Raw genomic sequence first — 22,521 nt, forward strand, 5'->3', positions numbered from 1 at the left:
TCTTTCTTCTTCTTGCTCTGAAAGGTTAGCACTAATAATAACAGGATATTTTCTTTTCATAAAGATAAGCATACTTAAGATTATCAGGTAATGGTTTGAGTTCAAACACGGGATCACCCTTGGGTGGAGGGGGGTCCCCAAGAATTTCAACGAGAAGGTTATGTTTCAGCACAGGTTCCTGTTTAAGGAACACTTCATCTATTTCCCTTCTTTCCTTCATAAACATACCGTTTTCATGGTCTAGCAAATATTGTTCTAAGGATCAGTAGGAGGCACGACAATAGAAGCAAGACCAATAGTCTCATCCTTACTAGGTGGTTCCCTATCACGAGGTTATCTACGAAACTTAGCAAAATTAAACTCATGAGACATACCATCTAAGCCAACGGTGACGGTATCTTTTTCACAATCAATCCTAGCACTAGCTGTATTTAAGAAGGGTCTACCAAAAATAATGGGACAAAAATTATCTTGTGGGGAGCCAAGAACAAGAAAATCAGCAGGGTATTTAACCTTCCCACACAAAACTTCAACATCTCTAACAATCCCAACTGGTTTAATGGTATCCCTATTAGCAAGCTTAATGGTAACATCAATGTCTTCTAATTCAATGGGTGCAATGTCATGCATAATTTCTTGATATAAGGTATAACGTATTGCACTAGCACTAGCACCCATATCACATAAGACATGATAACAATGATCTCCTATTTTAATAGAAATAACAGGCATGCCTATGACAGGTCTATGTATCTTAGTATCTGGTCTAGCAATATTAGCAGTCTCATCATAGAAATAAATAACATGCCCATCTAAATCATCATCCAAGAGATCTTTAACCATAGCAATACTAGATTCAACATTGATTTGCTTAGGAGGTGTATAAGTCCTAGTATTACTCTTATGAACAACAGTCGAAGTTTTAGCATGATCCTTTATCCTAACAGGAAAAGGAGGTTTCTCAACATAAGTAGTAGGAACAATAGGATCACTATAGGTGACAGTCTTTTCTTCAACTGTAATAGGTGCAACTACTTTTACTTCAACAGGAGGATTATATTTAAACCACTTCTCTTTAGGGAGATCAACGTGAATAGCAAAAGATTCACAGAAAGAAGCTACTATCTCAGAGTCAAGTCCATACTTAGTGCTAAATCCACAAAAAGCATCGGTATCCATAAAAGATTTAACACAATCGAACTTAGGTGTCATACCTGACTCCTTACCATCGTCAGAAGCCCAATCTTCAGAGTTGCGTTTAATTCTTTCCAATAAGTCCCATTTGAAATCAATACTCTTCAGCATATAAGAACCAGAACAGGAAGTATCGAGCAGGTTGCGATCATTGAGAGAAAGCCGAGCATAAAATTTTTAAATAATCATTTCCCGGGAGAGCTCATGATTGGGGCATGAATATAACATTGATTTAAGCCTCCCCCAAGATTGAGCGATGCTTTCTCCTTCGCGAGGCAGAAATTATATATGTAATTACGATCACGATGAACAAGATGCATAGGATAGAACTTCTGGTGAAATTCCAACTTCAATTGCTTATAGTTCCAAGATCTCGTATCATCACATAGCCTATACCATGTCAATGCATCTCCCTTCAAAGATAAAGGGAAGACCTTCCTTTTGACAACATCATCGGGAATACCTGCAAGCTTAAATAATCCACAAACTTCATCCACAAAGATAAGGTGTAAATCGGGATGCAATGTTCCATCTCCTGCCAATGGATTAGCTAGCAGTTTCTCTATCATACCCGAAGGAATCTCAAAGTAAATATTTTCAAAAAGTTCAGTAGGTTGAGGAGCAACTCTTTTCTCTTCTGGTCGGGGTGAAGATACCCGAACAAGCCCCTCAAAGGATTAGTTTCCATAGTGACAAGTAACAGAAAATTTCAGCACACTATATAAATGTTTCCTTACCAAGTTCCACTCACCAAAAGCGCTACACTCCCCGGCAACGGCGCCAGAAAAGAGTCTTGATGACCCACAGGTGTAGGGGATCTATCGTAGTCCTTTCGATAAGTAAGAGTGTCGAACCCAACGAGGAGCAGAAGGAAATGATAAGCGGTTTTCAGTAAGGTTTTCTCTGCAAGCACTGAAATTGTAGGTGATAGATAGTTTTGTGATAAGATAAATAGTAACGAGTAACAAGTAAATAAAGTAAATAAAGTGTAGCAAGGTGGCCCAATCCTTTATGTAGCAAAGGATAAGCCTGGACAATTTCTAATAATGAGAAAGGAGCTCCCGAGGACACATGGGAATTATCGTCAAGCTAGTTTTCATCATGTTCATATGATTCGTGTTCGGTACTTTGATAATTTGATATGTGGGTGGACCGGTGCTTGTGTACTGCCCTTACTTGGACAAGCATCCCACTTATGATTAACCCCTATTGCAAGAGTCCACAACTACAAAAGAAGTATTAAGGTAAACCTAACCACAACATTAAACATATGGATCCAAATTAGCCCCTAACGAAGCAACGCATAAACTAGGGTTTAAGCTTCTGTCACTCTAGCAACCCATCATCTACTTATTACTTTCCAAAGCCTTCCTCTAGGCCTGAATAATGGTGAAGTGTCATGTAGTCGACATTCACATAACACCACTAGAGGAAAAGACAACATATATCTCATCAAAATATCGAACGAATACCAAATTCACATGACTACTAATAGCAAGACTTCACCCATGTCCTCAGGAACAAACGTAACTACTCACAAAGCATATTCATGTTCATAATCAGAGGAGTAATAATATGCATTAAGGATCTAAACATATGATCTTCCACCAAGTAAACCAATTAGCATCAACTACAAGGAGTAATCAACACTACTAGCAACCCACAGGTACCAATTTGTGGTTTTGATACAAGATTGGATACAAGAGATGAACTAGGGTTTTGAGAGGAGATAGTGCTGGTGAAGATGTTGATGGAGATTGACCCCCTCCCGATGATAGGATCGTTGGTGATGATTCTCCCCTCCCGGAGGGAAGTGTCCCCGACAGAACAGCTCTACCGGAGCTCTAGATTGGTTCCGCCAAGGTTCCGCCTCATGGCGGCGGAGTTTCGTCCCGTAAGCTTGCCCACGATTTTTTCCAGGGTAAAAGCTCTCATATAGCAGAAGATGGACACCGGGGGCCCACCAGGGGGCCCAGGAGATAGGGGGCGCGCCCAGTAGGGGGGGCGCCCCCACCCTCCTGGCCAGGGTGTGGGCCCCCTGATGTATTTCTTTCGCTCAATAATTCTTATTAATTCCAAAAACATGTTTCGTGGAGTTTCAGGATTTTTGGAGCAGTGCAGAATAGGTTTCCAATGTTTGCTCCTTTTCCAGTCAGAATTTCAGCTGCCGGCATTCCCCCTCTTCATGGTAAACCTTGTAAAATCAGAGAGAATAGCCATAAGTATTGAGATATAATGTGTAATAACAGCCCATAATGCAATAAATATTGATATAAAAGCATGATGCAAAATGGACGTATCACCTACTCCCACGCCTGTTGATACGAAGGCTAAGGTGTCCGCTGTCGAGGGCTCTCCGGCGTCCGACGCTCCCTTCTACCCCTCCATCGTCGGTGTGGTTCAGTACCTCACACTGACGCGTCCGGACATTCAGTATGCTGTCCAGCAGGTGTGCCTTCACATGCATGCTCCTCGTGACACCCATTGGGCTCTCGTGAAACTTATACTTCGGTACATACGTGGCACCACAGCCATGGGTCTCACCCTGACGTCCTCGCCAGACACCAGCCTTGTCGCCTACTCCGACGCTGACTGGGCTGGGTGTCCCGACACTCGACGCTCCACTTTCGGCTACTGCGTCTACCTCGGGCCCCCTCTGATTCCGTGGTCGTCTAAACGACAACCCACGGTCTCACGATCGAGCGCCGTGGCCAACGCTGTCGCGGAGTGCTCATGGCTACGACAGCTACTTCAGGAGTTGCTATGTGAGGTCACCAAGGCGACGCTTGTCTACTATGATAACGTCTCCCCGGTGTACCTCGCTGCCAACCCTGTCCATCACCGACGGACGAAGCACATTGAGCTCGACATCCACTTCGTTCGGGAGCACGTCGCCCTTGGTCGTGTTTGTGTTCTACATGTGCCCACCATCAGCAGTTCGCCGATGTGATGACGAAGGGACTACCCACCTCGACCTTCTAGGGCTTTCGGTCCAGTCTTTGCGTCACCGGCGACGCTTCGACTGCGGGGGGGTGGGGGTGGGGTGTTGAACATGTGTACATGTACGTAGGTCTGGGTTCTGTATGCAGTACCTGTCATGTCTGTCTCCCTCTGTATGTACGTGTATCTTAGGAGTCAAGATACCGGTCGCACCCCTTGTACCTATATATATATGTGCCTAGTGCACGATCAATCAATTATCGATGCACCAAATCATGCTCTACACTCAACAATCGTCTTATGAGTTGTTGTTGCTTTGCAGTGAACATTTTCTCAGATGGTTAGGGTTGACTGTGTTCAACTTTTCACTTTGATTTTTCCATTATATTTATGGGTAATGGGGGTAACTATGGGTGGGGGTAACTATGGAGGTAGTCCCCGACACGTTTGCCCCTAGATGCAACTGACTTATGTGTACCCCTAGGCTCCCCTAGTATCTATATAAACCGAGATGTCAGGGATGTAGGGAGACATATTCATTCACATATGATGTCGTGGTAGATCACATGTACCTTTTATCCCATTCCATCAATACAATCAAAGCGGTAGCATCACTCTCCACACGAATGCGACTGGCCACCTCGACCAGATCGGTATGTTCACTCCAGGCCGAATTGTTAGATTCAGGACTTCGAATACACCATGGATTTTCGCGGTGAACTCGTATTCTCGGGTTGGGTATCAGATCAGGTCGGAGATTGCACTAACATACCCATTTAGGCCTCGGAATCAATCCCAGACTAGGATCATGGCATAAAATCAACCACGGACCCGACTTCGAGTCTGGAGCCGAGCACTACCATTGCGGATCCAGGTATCAGACCTGGTCGGGGAAGAGCCCGAGGTCATGTCAGATAAGATCTTAGATAGACTCCTGTTGGACCCGACCTTCGATCGGGCCATGAATGAAAGAGAGAAGACTCTCTTGAATGAGATGTAAGATCGAATTCATAAGCTCGCAATCTCGGACGATCGAAATTCGGTTTACGATCATATCTAGGAGAAACCGGGAGAAGCTGGAATTTTCAGCCCACCCAACACCCCTCTAGTCACTAATATCGAGGAATTTTGACCCCCTCTTCCACCTATAAATATGTTGAGAGAGAACTAGAGACCCCCTCTACAGACACACCAACTCTAAGGGGGTCTCTCCCTCATAGCTCCACACTCAACCCGATCTAGTTGATCTAAAGTTTAGACTCTTAATGACGGACCGAAATACTGCCAGATACCTTGGTAGGGTTCATGACGAGATCGAAAGTACCAGAACAGAGTCAGCACACACAGTTTGCCCAGGTTCGGGCCTATGAAGAGTATTACCCCACATCCTGCTTCTTCTTGGTATTCATGGTGAGGGGATACCTTGTGTTGAGGATTACAATGGTGTACGCGATTGCTACCGAGAGTTTGGATCTGAGATTGTATGATGAATGAGGTCCTAGACCTCCCTTTATATGGACAGGAGATGTCTACGGTTTACACAAAGGTTAGGTCAGATCTGTTATGCCACCATTTCCTTGACTTGAAGAGCACGAAGGTCGTCCATGCTTCTTTAGGGCTTCCTCCCCATCTTGGGCCCAATGGGCCCTGTGTACTAGGCGAGGTGAGGCTCCCTTACGCCAAGTACCCAAGGTACAGGACTCCGTCACCTAATTAGACGGGTCCTAGTCTCGATATAATAGAATTAGACTCCTAATTACACGGGACGCCGCTACTCTCTCTCTCTCTCTCTCTCTCTCTCTCTCTCTCTCTCTCTCTCTCTCTCTCTCTCTCGTTTTCTCAGAGCTCTTCCTTCTTGCACGTTGAAGTGTTGCCGGATTACTACTTCAAAATGTGTGGATACCTCAGAGGGGTTGTCTACTTTGACTCTCGATTGGCGGATCGTCTCGAAGAAATTCTCGCGTCTGGGAGGTATAACCCAGTTGCTTTGCTACTATGCTCGCCGGTGAGATTATCGTTACCTGCCATCCTCACAGTATTCTTGGTGTGATTGTGTAGCATATATTTTTTATTGTGCAACACTTTCCCCTACAGGTGAAGGGGCAAATGCATGTGAAATATTGTATTCTAGTAGAGAAGATATGTGTGATGATATAGTGAGCCCTGGCCATGGGAATAGAAGACGCTTCACAAATGCTCATCAACTGCAAGGTGATATATAATATTAGGACCATGGAATCGCCATATTTATTCTTTCTTGGACCAGAATGTAACCCAATTGACTATGGTGGCCTAATATCATTGGCCCTCATGAGATGGGCACTTGGCGCTGAAGGATAATTTAGTCTGTTTTTATTTTGACATTCCACAATTTAGTCTATTTATAAAGCAAGTATACCTGAAAGTGAAATGTTGGTAGTGTATATTGAGAGTTGCTCTAGCCCGTATTTATGCTGCTTGTATACTCAAACGAAAATGCTCAGCTAAAAAAAATGCTTCTTTGTAAAGCATATTGTTATACTCCCTCCTATCCGAATAAATTGTCGCCACTTTAGTAGCTGTACTAAAGCAGCCACAATTAATTTTGGATCGACGGGAATAGTAAAGATACTTCAAAGAGTCAACCAGTGTTGGATGTATGATGAGAAAAACATATCGAGATATAATTTTATTAAATGAGAGCAACCCTTTATTAACTACATACACATCTTGTAATCTTTAGGAGTATACTTTATTTCTGATGATTCAGTGATTGCAAATCCTCCAATTCATTTTTCTTCCTCTTCATGTTCTTTTTGTGCATGTGCTGAAAGTATACTATTCCCATGATATATGTATGTCGCTTTCACGCCAAGTGTGGGAAAATACGGGCTAGAGCTAATTGTAATCATTTGCTTTCTTTTTGAAGTAGAAATAAAGACATAGTATTATAATTGCTTTTTCTATCAACTCATGCCAAATACATACTCCCTCCGATCCATTGTACTAAATCAACAGCAAGTAATATGGAATGGAGGACGTAATATATCCATTTAAGTTGAGCTTTCATCATCCGGTGAGGCTGGAGGAACCAGGTTCAGAGAAGCCAGGGTAGCACTGGTGTTGATCCATGCCAACGCCATCCTCAGCAAAAATATCGCTCCAAGGCCATTGCTGTTGCTGGCCAATGTCGTCTTCTCCTCCTCCGATCAGCCCCGCCCCCTCCTCCGACCGCTGGCCGTTGGCAATGGCGAAGTTCTCAGAGGTGGGCATGCTATTGCTTCCGTTGGCGCTGTTGTTGCTGGGGCTGCCGACCGTGGCGCCACTGACATCGCCGATATGGTCCTGATCAACACCGACGCGGACGCCGGTGATGAGGAATCGGCGGTGGGTGGAAGCATGGGGAGTCGCGGTGTGGATGGTGATGTCGCAGCTTCGGCACAGGAGGGCTCTATCCTCCACACAGAAGAAGTAGCCCGTTTTCTCCTGTAATGTAGTAATATATAAGTACTAGTATTTATGAATCAAAAACTCATATCAGTTAGAATTTGAGGAGATTCTTTTGAAAATCCTTTTCACAATAAAGACTTACATATGTACGTCTTTCTTATATTTTAATAAGAATTTTAGAAATTACAATCCCCAAATAAATAAAGTAGGTTGCACACCATGTCACGTTTAGAAAGAAAGGATTATACAAAGAAGGGTAATTTCCTCTTTCACCCCTATAATCCTCATTTTGATAGTTTTACCCTATTTAAAATATCTTGCCAAGTTTTAAATACTATCATAATTTCAGGGGGCTTTCAAACATTTTATTCCAAAGCCACAACCAAACCACAACAATGCTCACAACAGCTTTTTCAGAGCTCACATCCCAGAACCAGCTTTTTGAAAGCCACATCCCAACCAAACAGACAGCCAACCGAAAAGGGGGAAGGGAGAGGCGTCACAGAGGCATCACAACCAGTAGAGCGTCAAGGACCGGAACTCCGTCAGAGGGGAGGCACACTGGTCAAGGGCGTGTGTGTTTGGCACCTACATGCCACCGAGCGAGGACCAGGGTGAGACAATTACCCTAGGCTTAGGCTTCGGTAGCCCGATGGCAAGACGCTACCAACCAACGCGAGAACAGGATGGGGTGGTGACGCACAATGCCCCGTCGAGGAGCCACAAGTCAATGTAGAAGACCTTGTGATGCCTGTTGTTGACGAGAGCGACGAATATGGACCGGTAAGCAGCAAAAGGGAGCACATTAATCCAAGTATTAGAATAATGGAGGGAAAACATTCACGCCCTCTGTTTTAGAATAATGGAGGGAGTATCTCCTACCAAGAACATAGTACGGATTTTGGCATTGAATGCCTAAGAATCACATGTTTAATTTTGTCATCAAATTACCTTTAGAACATGTTTTTATTTTTTTCTCAATCTGGGAGCTCAAATAGAAATGAATGGTCAAATATGCATCTTGAAGATCAAGTCAGTGTCTAAAATGGCAAATTTCGAGAACCTGGGGCAGAACATTGATATTATACTCATCCGTTTAACAAATATCACGAATTAAGTTTGCAATTGCATAATGCTGAACTTGTTTCATACTACTCCATTCGTCTCATAATGTAAGATGTTTTGACGCGTGTCGAAAAACGTCTTACATTATGAGACGATGTGTTAAAAAATGTCTTACATTATAGTAAGACGGAGAGAGTAGTTCGCTACAAGAAAACAGCTAAATAGTTAAGGAAAGTCGAAAGAACAGGTAAGGAAACTGTCAAATAAGCAAGAAAAACATAATCATCCACCACAACATCAAACAGAGCATACGTCAAGCACAACTCTTCTTTGCGAGAAAACTCCAAGCTTAAGTACCTGGCAGATGTCGCAGGCGGGGTGGGTCCCGCCGTCGTCGCCGGTGCCGGGCGATGACGAGCCGGCCGGCGCCGAGGAAAGGAGCGCGACGCGGTGGTGCCTGCCGGCGAGCTTGTTGGCGGAGTGCACGGCGGCGTCGCAGCGACGGCACAGCGCGGCCTCGTCGGCGCAGCACAGCACCGCGGCCTCCGCCTGCCCGCACGCGTCGCACCCGATCTTCATGAGCATGTACGGGTACGGCCGTGCCGTGTCGGCGTGTGCGTGCGTGAGGGGGGAGAAAAATGGAGGATGGATACTGGGAGGGTACGAGTGCGAGCCGGGAGGGAGAGGGAAATGGTATTAGTAGCATCGCGGACACTTGCCTGTTTTGGTAGGTGGAGGTCGCTGTCCGAGAAAATATCCGCTGCCCTGCACAGGCTGCACTACATGCCACGTCGGTAATTCTAGTACGGAGTACCTGCTTCCCCCTTTTGAGAAGATTTACATTCCTTGCTAGCCACGGCTGGAGCGTTGTGCGGTTGATAGACCGACGCATGAGGCTCCGGTTAGCCGTAGAAGAGGTTTATGTTGTGCCAAGGAGCCACGTAGGTCTACCGGAAAGTCCATCGCAGTCACTGCTAGTTGAAATTCCAGAGATATTTGCTCAGAGTCCAACCGCGCATTTTTCTCAATTTCAATTTGTTTTGTATTTATATAAAAATAGAAATTCCCTCCGTATCATAATAAGTGACGTGATTTTAGTTCAAGGGATGCAATATCATATATTGTACTAAAATACTAACTATTGCACGAGTTGTAGCCCAGAGTCTCGACGACTCTCGAAATCTCTCATCTCTTCTTTGCGGCTTCCTCAATGAGAGTCGAGTGTGGTGTCTCGGCTCCGCCCGTCTTCAGTAGACATGCTGCTCGACGGGCAGGGGGAGGCGGGGTGTGGAGAGAAGATTGGAAACCGGCTTGTTGTTTTATATAATTGTTGAGGAATGTTTGTCGGCGTTCTGCTGGTGTTCCACAGTCATGTCCGTTCGCAAGCAACCCGTGGTGGTCGTCCGCGTCAGCTTGTCCAATCTCTCCATGGAGGAGGCAGTGAGAGGGAGACGGATCTGGTGACAGTGCCCCAAATAAGCATCAATGTATCCTCTGGTCGAAGGACGGCGACTCTTCTTCTTCCTCCAGGCCAAGATCACTAGTAGAAAAACGTGCATCGGCGAGGGCGCCGGAAGCAGTTGTGACCAAGTAGAACAAAGCCGCATGTAGTACCTACTCTGGAGGATGTTATTATTGATATCCAAAGCATCAAATGCGGTTGGGAACACAAAACCTCCTACAACGAAGATTGAAGGCGGTTGGGAATTATCAATTGCCTCCAATTTCGCAGCACCGCAAGTGGTTCCTTACTAGAATCTGCCTGCGACTAGTTATTACCTCGGGACGCCCACATTCATTTCTCTTCGTCCACGGGTTCTGATGCATGATACATCTCAAAACTATTTATTTTTATGAACACTTTTGCTTCATTTTGAACTCAAATATTGCTGCAGTGAATAAAATCTAACTGGTACTAACAATGTTTTCAACAAAAAATTACATGGTGTTATCTTTTTTGCAGAAAAGTGTCCGAAAAAAATTAAAAAAAACAATAACCGGCGAGGTTTTGCGACATATAAGGTGTCTGGGGCCTGGACCTGGGCCAAACAGAGGCCCATGGTGTCTAGGCGCCTACAGCCCTGAGGCAGCTCCACCAGGTGCCTAGGGGTGGGAGTGCCCCGGGCTAGCCTGTGATGCCCCTGGTTTATATTCTTGTGAAACCTCTCTGTGATTTATCCTTGTGTTTTCCTGTAATACTGAGACACCACCACCATCATTCTTCATCCTGGAGGGCTACTTGCAGCTAGGTTTTTGCCTCTGGAGAGGGGGAATCTTCACCATGAACTTTGACAACCCCTTCTCCAACACTGTCATCGTGCTCTCTCAACCATGTGTGAGTAATCCGATGTAGCCACACGGGATGGATGAGAACTGAATGAAAATGATTATATATGTATTAGACCTCAAGTTGATGCTGGAATGATCCCTGGTGTAATGGTTGTTCGAGAATTGATGTTGCTATGACTTTGCTTTGCCCAATACTTGTTACTAGGGCCCGAGTAATAACACTTGTAAGTCATCAAGGCACAACCTCTCTCATTTTGTGTCCATCTCCCTTCCCCTTCCCTGATCCATGGCCAAACCCTAGCTAGCCAAAATCCTCGTTCACCTGGACAAGCATGATAGAGTGTTGGCAGTTCTGCTGCCACTGCAGCAGCGTGGTGGTAGATCCGCCCATCCACGACGGCATAGTGGTATGCGTTATCACCACCGACCTCCACCGAGGTGTCACCGAGCAGACCCAATCACAAGGGAGCACCCCTTATGACGTCGTCTCATATCTCTGGCACGGTGAGCTCTGAAGTGTGGCCGAGCTTCGCACTATGGGCCTTTGCACTTTCCTACAGAACAGTGATGAAACTTATATCTTTGCTTCTGTTGACTGTAGATTCCGTCGATGTGTAATGAAACCCAACTTGATATAAGTGAAATAGGTATATATGTGTAATGAAACCCAAGTAGGCCTAAATAAATATGTACAAATGTGTAACGGAACCCAACTAGGTCTAATAAATATGTATAGATGTGTAATGAAACCCAACTAGGTCCAAATGAAATATGTCTCTTGCAAGTGCTTTATTATTTCGATGACACTGTAGAAAATTGTAACTTAGCTGTTTTGGCCCACCATCTTTTTCTCTTCTCCAAAAGGCTTGATTTATTTAGGTGGTTATACTTAGTTGTAAGTCTAAACATGAACAAGTTTTTCCCTTGTTGTTAAGAGGGATGTCGATGGGTACATGTACTATCGTTGATGTTGTGACATTTTAGTTGCATTGCATAAGTATTAGGCTGGCCATAGTGGGGGTAACATAAGTAGTATCATGCACTTGGGACTCGCTAACATGCTTATGTGGCAGGCAATTAAAGAAGAGAGAGATGGTTATAGTGACATAGGTAGATACCGTAACATAATAAATGTGATACTACTATGTGTCATGCATGGCAATAAATGAGATCACCTATGATACTAATCTATGATATTATGGAAAATACATAGGAGCATCTAGGTGCTCCATCCCCGACATCACCACCATTCCTATGCACGTAGATTCGGATCGCTGGCTTTAAATGCTTTGTATTAAGTTTTGTATCGCTGTTGCATCTCTGAAGGAAACTTCCCGTATATTTATGTACCTATGTATGAGCTGGACCCACCGCATTAACTGTCCGTTACCGTGTTAATATTTGCAGCCGCCTTGCACTATTTCTGTGCTCCCCTGGCTGTAATGGCTCCCATCGTTATCTCCTTCCCACGCCCGCACCACCGCGATTTACTAGCCCCGCGTCGCGATCCCTTTGCTTCCTCCGTCCTGGCGAGCAACCGCCGTGCTCCGGCCCGCCCCGCCGTGCCCTTTCTCAACCCGCGGGGCCAACCGCGGCTAGCACCGCCTCCTGTACGGCCTGGCACTTCCTCCAACGCCACCCACGCGTCATCGGTGCTCGGGACGAAGCTCCGCTGCTACATCGCCCCCAGGCACCGACAGATCCAACCTCCCGCGCCACCCTGCACAAGGCCACCCATGAATCCGGGTGCTGTGGAAGCATGACGGCGATGAGCAGTCACTGTAGATTTGGCACGGGCTAAGACTTCGGGGATGAAAGCCGGCGACTAGGCAAGGACCAATCCGGCGAGCTCTTCGCCAAGGCATTTTCTTTCCTCGTTTTTTTCTCTCTCTGAAATATTTCTTTCCTCAATTTCTCTCTCGAGGTTTCCTGGAATCTTTTTTACGAGATTAGATTTTTCTTTCGAGGTTGCTCTTCGATTGTTCTCTCCAAGTCATTTTCTTTCCTCATTTTTTTCTCTCTGGAAAGTTTCCTAGATTTTCAATCTGTCTGCCTCGAGGTCCTTCGTGCGATGTAGCCCAGGCTGTTCATGCCCGCACCGAGTGAAGCTAGGAACAGCCGAGGCCGAGCCCCCCTAATGTGGATCCTCCTCATCGGCATCCCCAACCTAACAGGGGTTCTCCATCTCTGACTGAAGAACTACTGACGGACATCGGTATCGAACCTGTACTGGCATGTGTTTGCCATCATGTATGCGTGACAGTTCCACTAGTACAAGCTTGGTCATTTGGCAATGTAATGTAATTAGTTAACTTGATGTACCGAAACCAGATTACCAGGCATTTATGGTTCCCCATTTTCACAACCCACTTTGGCACTCTCTATGTGAAATTGTTCATTTCAGCTTTCTTTCGCGCTTGCTAATTCAGTACTGAAATTCTGAATTTTACTAGAGACAATGTCTCAATTGTTATGTGATAAAAAAATTATAGAATTGTTCTCTGAAAGTCCCAGACTGTTTTGCTATCTGATCATAGATAGACATTTCTAGTGACTGTCAGCAATAAATAGACAATATGTTTACCTGAAAGTTACTGACTGAATTGCTATGTCACTCACTAACGCCTAATGCCGAGTGTTTCAAACCCTGGTCTGCTCCATTTACTGCATTGAATTTATACTCGTAACCTGGTTCTCCACGATTCACAACAGACCTTGGTTCCAGTACCCCCACAAGCAGACTTAAGGCTAGTCATAGTGGAGAGTAACTTAGACTAGTAACATACATATGTTACTAATCTATGTTAGTACCTTCATAGTGGGTAGTGTCATAGGTGTGGTAACATAGTTGCCTTCATTTATTACTTTGTAGACTCATTATGCATTGAAAAGCGCTATGTGATGGTAACATATTATGTTACTCTATTTGCCTCTCTCCTGATTAACTACTTGCCATATCACCATTTTTTCTTATGTGGCATCTATGTTACTATCTATGTTACTCCCACTATGACCAACCTAACTGCAGCTGCTCGAACGTACATGAATCATTTAAAGATGGGCCTAGTGGGATGGTATTCAGCAGATGTATCCCAGGCGTATCTCTGATTTGGAAATGATTTAGGCATTTAATGCCCTGGTCCAGCTATAGTAACGTGAGGTGTGGATATCAGTGGGTGGAGCACCTCGGTGCCACAAATCCTCATCCATGATATTATGCACTATAGAGGTAGTAACATAGACTAGTAACATATGCATGTTACTGGTCTAAGTTACTCCCCACCATGACCAGCCTTAAACCCATTAGGCTGGTTGTAATGGGTAGTATCATAAGTTAGTATCATGCATATGATACTAGTGTATGATACTACCTCCGTAGTGCATAGTATCATATGGTAGTATCATAGATGACTTTATTTATTGCCATGCATGACACATACTAGTGTAGCATTTATTATGATACGGTATCATGATATGATACTCAACCCTCTCTTACTCCATTTAATTCTATGTCACCTCATCAAAGTTGCCTAGTTGGCATGCATGATACTAGCTATGATACTCCCATTACAACCAGTCTTAAGCATCGCGTGAAGGGCGGCCAACCATGCCACATGGCGCAAGTTGGTTGGCCGCGGTGGAAAAACTTTTGGGATATTATTCTTAGATGGAGGTGAGAATTTTTTTTAAATATTTTTTCTTTTTAGATGGAGGTGATGACCCCACTCATTTTTTTAAATGGAGAGCTACACAAAGTGGCGCTCGCTGGTAGGCTGCGCTGGTGTTTTTTTATTTTCTTTTTTACTTCTTTTTCTAGATGGAGGTGAGGATTTTAAAAAATATTTTTCTAGATGGAGGCGAGGATTCCATGTATTTTTGTAAATGAAAACGTGTGCACAACTTTCTCTCAAGCTGCACCACAGGATGGCGCCTCAACCACTAGTTTAGTATATAAGAGGAAGGGTCGGGAGGAAGCACTGGCTACTCCAGATGAATCCTCTCTTCACGCGTAATAAGTTTGCCTTCGGGACATATTGTTGCCTTGTGGATTTGTTCGATCAACTTCTTGTCTAGAGGCAGTTATGATCCTGGGAGCAGGTATGATTATTCTGATTAAATTTCACTTAGGTCATTCATATGTATGTTATTATTGTTCATAATTTCCTTGTGAATTGTTTTATGAACATATAAGATTTTACGCACTACACAAGATGGCAAAGTCTTAGCTTCTCTACCATGCATCTCTATCGATGTGCATATTTTATGCACATCACAAAAGACTTACATCGAAATGTAGAGGGGGCATTATGAAGAGGCGAGACGGGTAATTACGTGGGTCACCGCCATAGTATAAGCACATCACAATAGACTTATGTTGCTAGATTTTACAAATATGTCCATATGTTGGTTGTGAAGTGATTAATTTTACATCATGGCTTCGAAGCCCCAGTTATATGTATGTGTGTTACAGAAAGCAAAGTGATTGTACAACTGAATGATGTATGCATGTGTATCGTGTTTGTTTGTTTTTGTCAATTTTATTGCAGGGCTTGTAACAAAATAGAAATAATTCTCAGCCCTGAAAAGGGTAATGGAGACAGTTGTGCGGAGGAAACTGCCTCGGGGCCAAAAAGCACTGGAAGCGTGTTGTCCGAAAGAACCGCATGCATTTATAAACATTGGAGACAGTGGCGGCGCCAGGAATTTCTTCCTTGGTATTCATTGGTATTCATTTGTGCAATTTTATAGCAATATAACAACAAATATACAGCAAGCTAGCAGCAGTATACCAATGGATTAGCAATTCTTTGGTATTCCATGGAAGTCCAGGGAAGACCCCTGGCGCCGCCACTGATTGGAGGCAGTTGCGAAAACAACACGGATGTTCCAATTATTAGCGACATGGGCTTTGAGGCGGAATGATGAAACCACTCCCAAAGCATGATCCACTACTCAAATCGGAAGCAGTACAACACCAATCTGCGACGAGGTACCATGGAGGCTCTTGTATCTGGCGATGACGGAGTTGTGCATGTGGTGAGGATGTTGAGGGCCCAATTGCTTTCCATATGTGTTGGGGGTCTCATTGTAAAAGTCAAAGATAACTTTGCAATTTGGGTTTACTAATGGGTCCTTCTATAACGTGCTATGTACCACTATTTATATATTAATGCAGCTTTTTGGTTCAAAAACAATGTATATGATACTAACTTATTCTCCTATGCTGATATCAATTTTCTTTTGCGGGGGTAACCACTTGTATTACTCAATCAACATATCATTACAATTAATCAACGCCTTCCTATATATGCCAATATCTAGCCACGAGGGATTACGTAATTGTACTTACATGTAGATGTTCTTCCAATGTTCCCCACGACAAAATTTGCATGCCTAGGCGAGTGGTGCAATCTAACGACACATGACAACATGAGCCACCGCTCATCGGTGAGAAGAAAAAGGGTATGCATAGCATCAAGATGATATCTCTAGTATAAAGGAGAATTCGTAGTCATATTCATTCCGTTCATTTTGCACACAGCCATTAATGTCCAATAATCGTTGCAGTTATCTCTTGCCCAATCTCTGCCTCGCCCACATCTGCATGCAATTAATTAGTCAGGCAGTTAATTACACATGTAATTAGCCATGCATTAATTTATGAAAAATATTATGAAGCTTTAGACCGGAAGATCACATTGATTATGAAGAGTTTTAGAACTGGAAGATCACGTTAAATATGTAAGGGCATGTACAATAGTTGATAAGATAGTCTTATCTTAAGTCTTGCATATAATTTAGAGATGACAAAAAAATTTATCTACAATGGGTCGTCTCTTAGCCTTATCTTCAATAACTAGCTATTCCTAAAAACATGGTGAGACATATTGTGCTAAGAGATCATTTCTTGTATCTTAAATAAAAGAGGACAAACCTTTTCTTATGAGTTCTCTCTCCTCCACCTCATCATATATTCTACGTGACATTCTTAAGATAGCACCATTGTACATGCTCTAAAGTATTGTTGCACATTGTATGTGAAAATCACGTCAACTATGAAAAGGATAATCTAGAATATAGTACATGTCCATGTTTCTAACTAGAGGGTAAATTCCAAAAACTAGAGGGTGAGTACAATTTTTTCTTTTACTTTTTGATGAATACGGATGAGTACAACGCCTGTCTGGCACTGGAAATAAGACAAGGGAGTCATGGCTACCAAATCCAGCTCGTCAAAATATCCATCCAAGAGATCTCGATGGGCCAAAAGATCTGTGGCAGATACAGTGGCCTTGTCCCGACTTAAGATGGGTCCGTGGCTCCATGTCAACGTCGCCACAAGATTGAGATGCACTTGCAGGGGCGGGAAGGACCACGGTCCATCAGTATGCTGAAGCCTTGTGTGGCCACTAGGTTGCCACGGTGAAATGAGAATGGACATTCCGACCCGTACCCGTAGACCGTAGCTAGCTACCTAGCCGTATCTGGCGTGTTCTCGTTTTTCCTCTGCTGGACCGACTTCTCTTGTCCACACAGTGTGGTATCCACAATGTATGCAAGTGAACAGAGGAAGGTGACGTATGCGTACCTGCTTGGATTCGGGGCAGCCTCAGGACATTGGATATCTCCAACTGCGTTTCTCAAACACATGTAAAAAGAAAACGTTTATCAAACGGACATCCTCATATGTGAACGAACAAGTAATGTTCATGGACTCGTTAAAAAAAGTAATGTTCATTGACTCCTTAAAAAAAGGTAATGGTCATGGACATTCAGGCGGATAGACGTCATACAATGCTATCAAAAAAATTCCAGTTCAAATATTTCAAGGGAAACACTTGTGTTCACTCGGCGGATCTATCCGCTCCCGTCGACCGCCTCCCTGGCCGTCAGATCTGTTATGATCAGGTGGTCGGGAGCCAACCTCCGTTACTCACTTTCCTGCAACTTGACGCGTGTTTCAGAAGCGTTTTCACAACCCGACCCCTTTTGCTAACAGTGTTGTTGCCGGGCTCTTTTGAAACATTCTCCCTGGTGCGAGAAAGATTTTCATAACATGAGTGATGTTGCAAAACTTTCTTCTGTAGCGATAAAAAAAATCTGCAACTTTAGCTCCGTTGCAGAACAACTTCTGCAACAATACCTCTGTTGCAAAAGTTCTACAACATGAACTATGTTGCAAACACCTGAACGCAACATCATGCTTGTTGCAAAGCTGGCAGCTTAACCTAACGACCACCCCGCGTTTAATCAAGTGGCTCGCGAGGCGGCGAGTCTTTTAAAAAGATCCGCCGGCCGACGCGCGGGGCTCCCCATATTTCAAACACAAAATTTTGATGAAATTTACCAAATTCGATATATTACATGCAAACTATACTAAATTTAAGCTAATTTAATATATTATAACCAGACTTAACTTAAACTAAACATAAACTAGACTAATATCGGACTGTGACCTCGTCGGCATGACCTTTGAGGCCACTAGGAGCGTCGTCATCGTTTCAACATTGTCGTCATTGTCGCCACAATTGCAGAAGTGTCCCAAGCACTGCTGCATCCATTGCCAGTCGTGGCGTCGCGCTTGCACAATAGGCATTGCGCCTCCTCCTTAATGCAGAGGTCACACTCTAACTCGACGACCGCGATCTGGGGGAGGTCATGGATGCTCCAGCACTGCGGCGGGGTGTGGATCTCCTTGGTGGTCCTGGACAGGTACAAGGTTCATGCCTTCGCAAGCTCCGGGTCGGCGAGGACCCAACCCGGTGGTACTTGTATATTGGCCAAGGACGCGAGTGCCACACCTGACACCGCTCTGCTGTGGTGGGTACTCCTCTCACGCGAGGAGGTAGTCAGCTCCTGCTTGACGTCGGCCAGGCGCCGATGCGGTGAGGCGGAGAGGACGGTTGGCGCTTGATGCGACATTTGATTTGGACGTCATGGTTTGTTGGTGAGGATGGCGCCTGTTTTGGAAGCACATCGAGGGGGGACACCAAGAGCCCGTCAGGAGCTGCTCTTGTCCTCATCAATGGTTTTTGGTGCTCCCGGGTGGTGGCGTGTCCGACTACAATGACTCCACCACCTTGTGCTAATCGATGTCGTCGTCGAAGGAGGCAAGCTCCTCCTTCACGACGGAGGGCGCAGTATAGGAGGATGGGTCCGGCGACGTGTGGCAGCGAGGTGCATTGCTTGGGCTGGCACGCGGGGATAACATAGCTTTATACCGCCGTGAATTGAAGCATGAGCTCCCGCTGTCGGATCTGTCATCGTGTCAGGGCAACGACACCTCGGAGTGGCACCCTTCGAGGTACCACGTCACCTAGGGCCCAAGAAGCTCCCCCGATGTCATCTTTTTCTTCCTCATCGCGATGGGACGACAACCAAAAGCGGTATTGTGGGCGATGGCTACGGTTTTTGGAGGGGGGGGGGGTAGTGGAGTGAGTGATAATGAGGGGTTGATTCTATTTTGCATCACTATTTCTTATTATAACCTCCTTTTAATTACCTATATTTTGCACATTGTAGTTCAATGCTAATGTATTTTTCCTCTAAAATTACGTGATTTGATGGAGGAGAGGAATTACCAAAAATCTGCAGTACAAGAGCAAAATAAGGGGGTGCTGACGGCACCTATGGGGGACGGGGGCGCGTGCATCTGGCTCGAATTTTGAGGAGAAGAGAGACCGCCACCACCTCACCGCTCCACCTGACGGTGCCCACAACCAGCACTGCACCACCCCAAAGGCACCACGACCCGCACACCCTACCGCCCCGTGAAAGTGCTCCTAATCTCTTTGGTGGTTTTCGAAATTCATTCCAACATGCATGGCTTTGAACTAATATTTTCTTTGAGTATATTTCAAGAATTTTCATTTTAAGTACAACATGGGAAGTGAGGGTGAACCCCTCCAGAACTAAAGACAGGTGTTGGATCAAGCCTCAAGACTCTTCGTTTTGTATTTAAGTGATCAAAGATCACATTAAGTCCATAGATATGCCAATACTATCAAAAGGGGGTGAGGTTGAGAAGATGAGTTCATTGCTCAAAGTGCTTAGAGATCAAACTCCAAAGACCTTAGCTACTTCATAGGTTCCCACTATATCAAACCCTAAATGCAACTCTGACACACCGAACGAATTTCTATCAGAGTCACTGAATCGCACAAATATAGCCATTTTCCTAAACCCTAGTTGCATCGGTCGCACCAAGAAACTCATCCGGACTCACCGAAGCACATGTGCAAACATTCTATAACCGCCTACATTCGTAATTTTCGAACGGTTTCACTCCGTGACACCGAAGCGTGTCGAATGCTTAGGTCAACACTTCTTAGAGCCACTAATCAGTTTCCCACAGTGCGACCAAGCAATCCAATTGTTGCCTTTTGTACATATCGATCTGACTGGGCCATTCCACTCAGACTCACTGATGTGTGCAAAAGTGTGTGTAATAGTCAGATTTTTTGTCCAACCTATATATACCCCCACCCACTCCATCAATGTCTCTTGAAGCAAACACGAGGCCTATCCATTTTTCTGGAAGAGAGCTCCCACTCCTTGTGCTGATTTCAAAGTATTCCATTCCAACTATTGATCCTTTGATCTCTAGTAACCTTATTGCTTACTATCCAAATTACTCCAACCAAAAGCCCAAAAATATGTGAGCCGACCATTGCGAGGGCCGCAACTGTGGTCCTCGTCATGCGTCGTCTGGAGGATGAGCGCGCCGTCCTCAAGCTCCCCCTTGCACCGGACGCAGGTGATAAAACTCTCGAATGGGGGTAAAATACCACCATAAGCCGAGCCTGCCAAAGTCGCATGCAGTGGGGTTTGTAACCCCCACATCGTTGAGCCCAAGATGAGGAGGCCCGACACCAGTGACGAGCCGGTGTGCGCGGCAGCGGTGTTGCATTGGTCCGTGGCAGTGACATGGTGCAGAAAGGGGACGGCGCCCGCCGGGAGAGGGGAGGCCGACAATCCACCTCTGCCGGGTGAGGTTGCTGCCGGCAATGATGGGAGTGTGTGTGTGGGGGGGGGGAGGGTGGCGCGATGGTAGCTCTGCCATCGGAGACATAGAAGGGACGGTAAGGGAAGAGAGAGCGAGTGTGTGTGAACTGGCGTCGAAGGTGGATGAAGAGAGTATGGGGAGTTATGAGACGTCCCATCATCTCCCGTGCTTCCCCACGAGTGGCTCGAGCGAGCCTGGCTCGCGAAAAAAGACCGATGCGGTCGTTTCACTGGATGCAGCCCTGCTTCGAGTTTCATGTGGGGCAGGAAACAAATATAGCCCACGCAACCAAATAGGTTGATTTTATTTCGCGCGGGCCTGTCTGAGTGTAATGCAGCGTACCAATCCCGACCGTTCGTTCGGGGCTGGTACGGGTCCGTTTGTTGAGACCTCCTATATGTCGCTCGTTGCGGCAAAAGGTTGGGATTTCGCACAGGGGCAGCTAACCTGAGCCAGCCCATTTACCGTGGCACGCGACGGCATCACATTCGCGAGATGGAAAAAAGCAAAAATAAAAGCGAGTGCCCTGTGATTCGATCCCATGACCTTGTTGCAAATTGTGAGTTGTACTAGCCGCTGCGACAGAGAAACATTTGTGAAAGATTTGCAGCGCCAAACTTGAAAAAGCGAACGACAGCGGTAAACACAATACAGTTCGTTAAAATTCTAAGCATGTAAAGTCCGTGACAGGACACGAAACGACGTCCTACTGCAAGTGATCAACGTCACTAACCACCATAATCCCTAAAGATTTGGTGTCCCAAATGGCAGCCCGGTTTATATGAACTATTTTTGCAATTTCAAACGTGATTTTCTTCTTTGATATTTCTGAACAAGTTTTAAAACTCTACCAATTTGTGAAAACAAAGCATTTCTTGGGAATCTCAAAACTTTTTTTTCCAAAAAAGGAACAAATTTGAAAACATGAACATTTTTCAAAACTATGAACAAAATTTCGAAAAAGAGGAACAAATAATGGTAACACCAATTTTTTTTGAATTTACAAACAATATTAGCAAAACCTGAACATAATTTTAGTTAGCGAACAGATTTTTCAAATAAGAACCTTTATTGAATTAGTGAACAAATTCAGAAAGCAGGAACATTTTTTGAAAATGACGAACATTTTTTGAATTTGTGAACCAAAAATTAGAAAATGCAAACATTTTTCGAAATTGACCAAAGAAATTCTAAATTTTGAAAACATGAACATTTTGCAAATTAGTCAACAAATTATGAAATTGGGAACAATTTTTGAAATTGCTGAACATTTTTGTAACTTCTCAATAAATTTAATAAATATCAATATCTTTTGAATTTATGAAATTCTTTTAAAGTGAGAACATTTTTTAAATTCCCAAACATTTTTTTAATTTTAGAACAAATTATGCAAACACGAACATTTTTTGAATTTGTGAACCAAATTTCAAAGTGGGAAGTTTTTTGAAATTCATGAATATTGTATGAATTGGTAAAAAAAACTGCAAACGTTTTAGAAATTTAAATCCCACCCTAAAGATAGTGAACACGAATTTGTTTTTAAATTTCGAACATTTTTTGAATAGAAGGGAACAATATTTGTAATTCTTGAACATTTT

At 44.4% G+C, this 22,521-nt stretch overlaps 1 protein-coding gene across 1 annotated transcript; it reads right to left on the reverse strand.

Annotated features, from left to right (window-relative positions):
- Positions 1 to 7,061: 7,061 nt before the first annotated feature.
- LOC119324892 (B-box zinc finger protein 22-like) lies at positions 7,062 to 9,271 on the reverse strand. Its single transcript, XM_037598656.1, has 2 exons — positions 8,986 to 9,271; positions 7,062 to 7,599 (listed from the first exon to the last, which is right to left on the reverse strand). The coding sequence occupies exons 1-2, from the start codon at positions 9,211 to 9,213 to the stop codon at positions 7,183 to 7,185; spliced, it is 645 nt and encodes a 214-aa protein (XP_037454553.1). The 5' UTR covers positions 9,214 to 9,271; the 3' UTR covers positions 7,062 to 7,182.
- Between the last annotated feature and the right edge of the window lie 13,250 nt (positions 9,272 to 22,521).

Source organism: Triticum dicoccoides, chromosome 6B, assembly GCF_002162155.2.
Source record: "Triticum dicoccoides isolate Atlit2015 ecotype Zavitan chromosome 6B, WEW_v2.0, whole genome shotgun sequence".
In the NCBI taxonomy this organism is placed as follows: Eukaryota; Viridiplantae; Streptophyta; class Magnoliopsida; order Poales; family Poaceae; genus Triticum; species Triticum dicoccoides.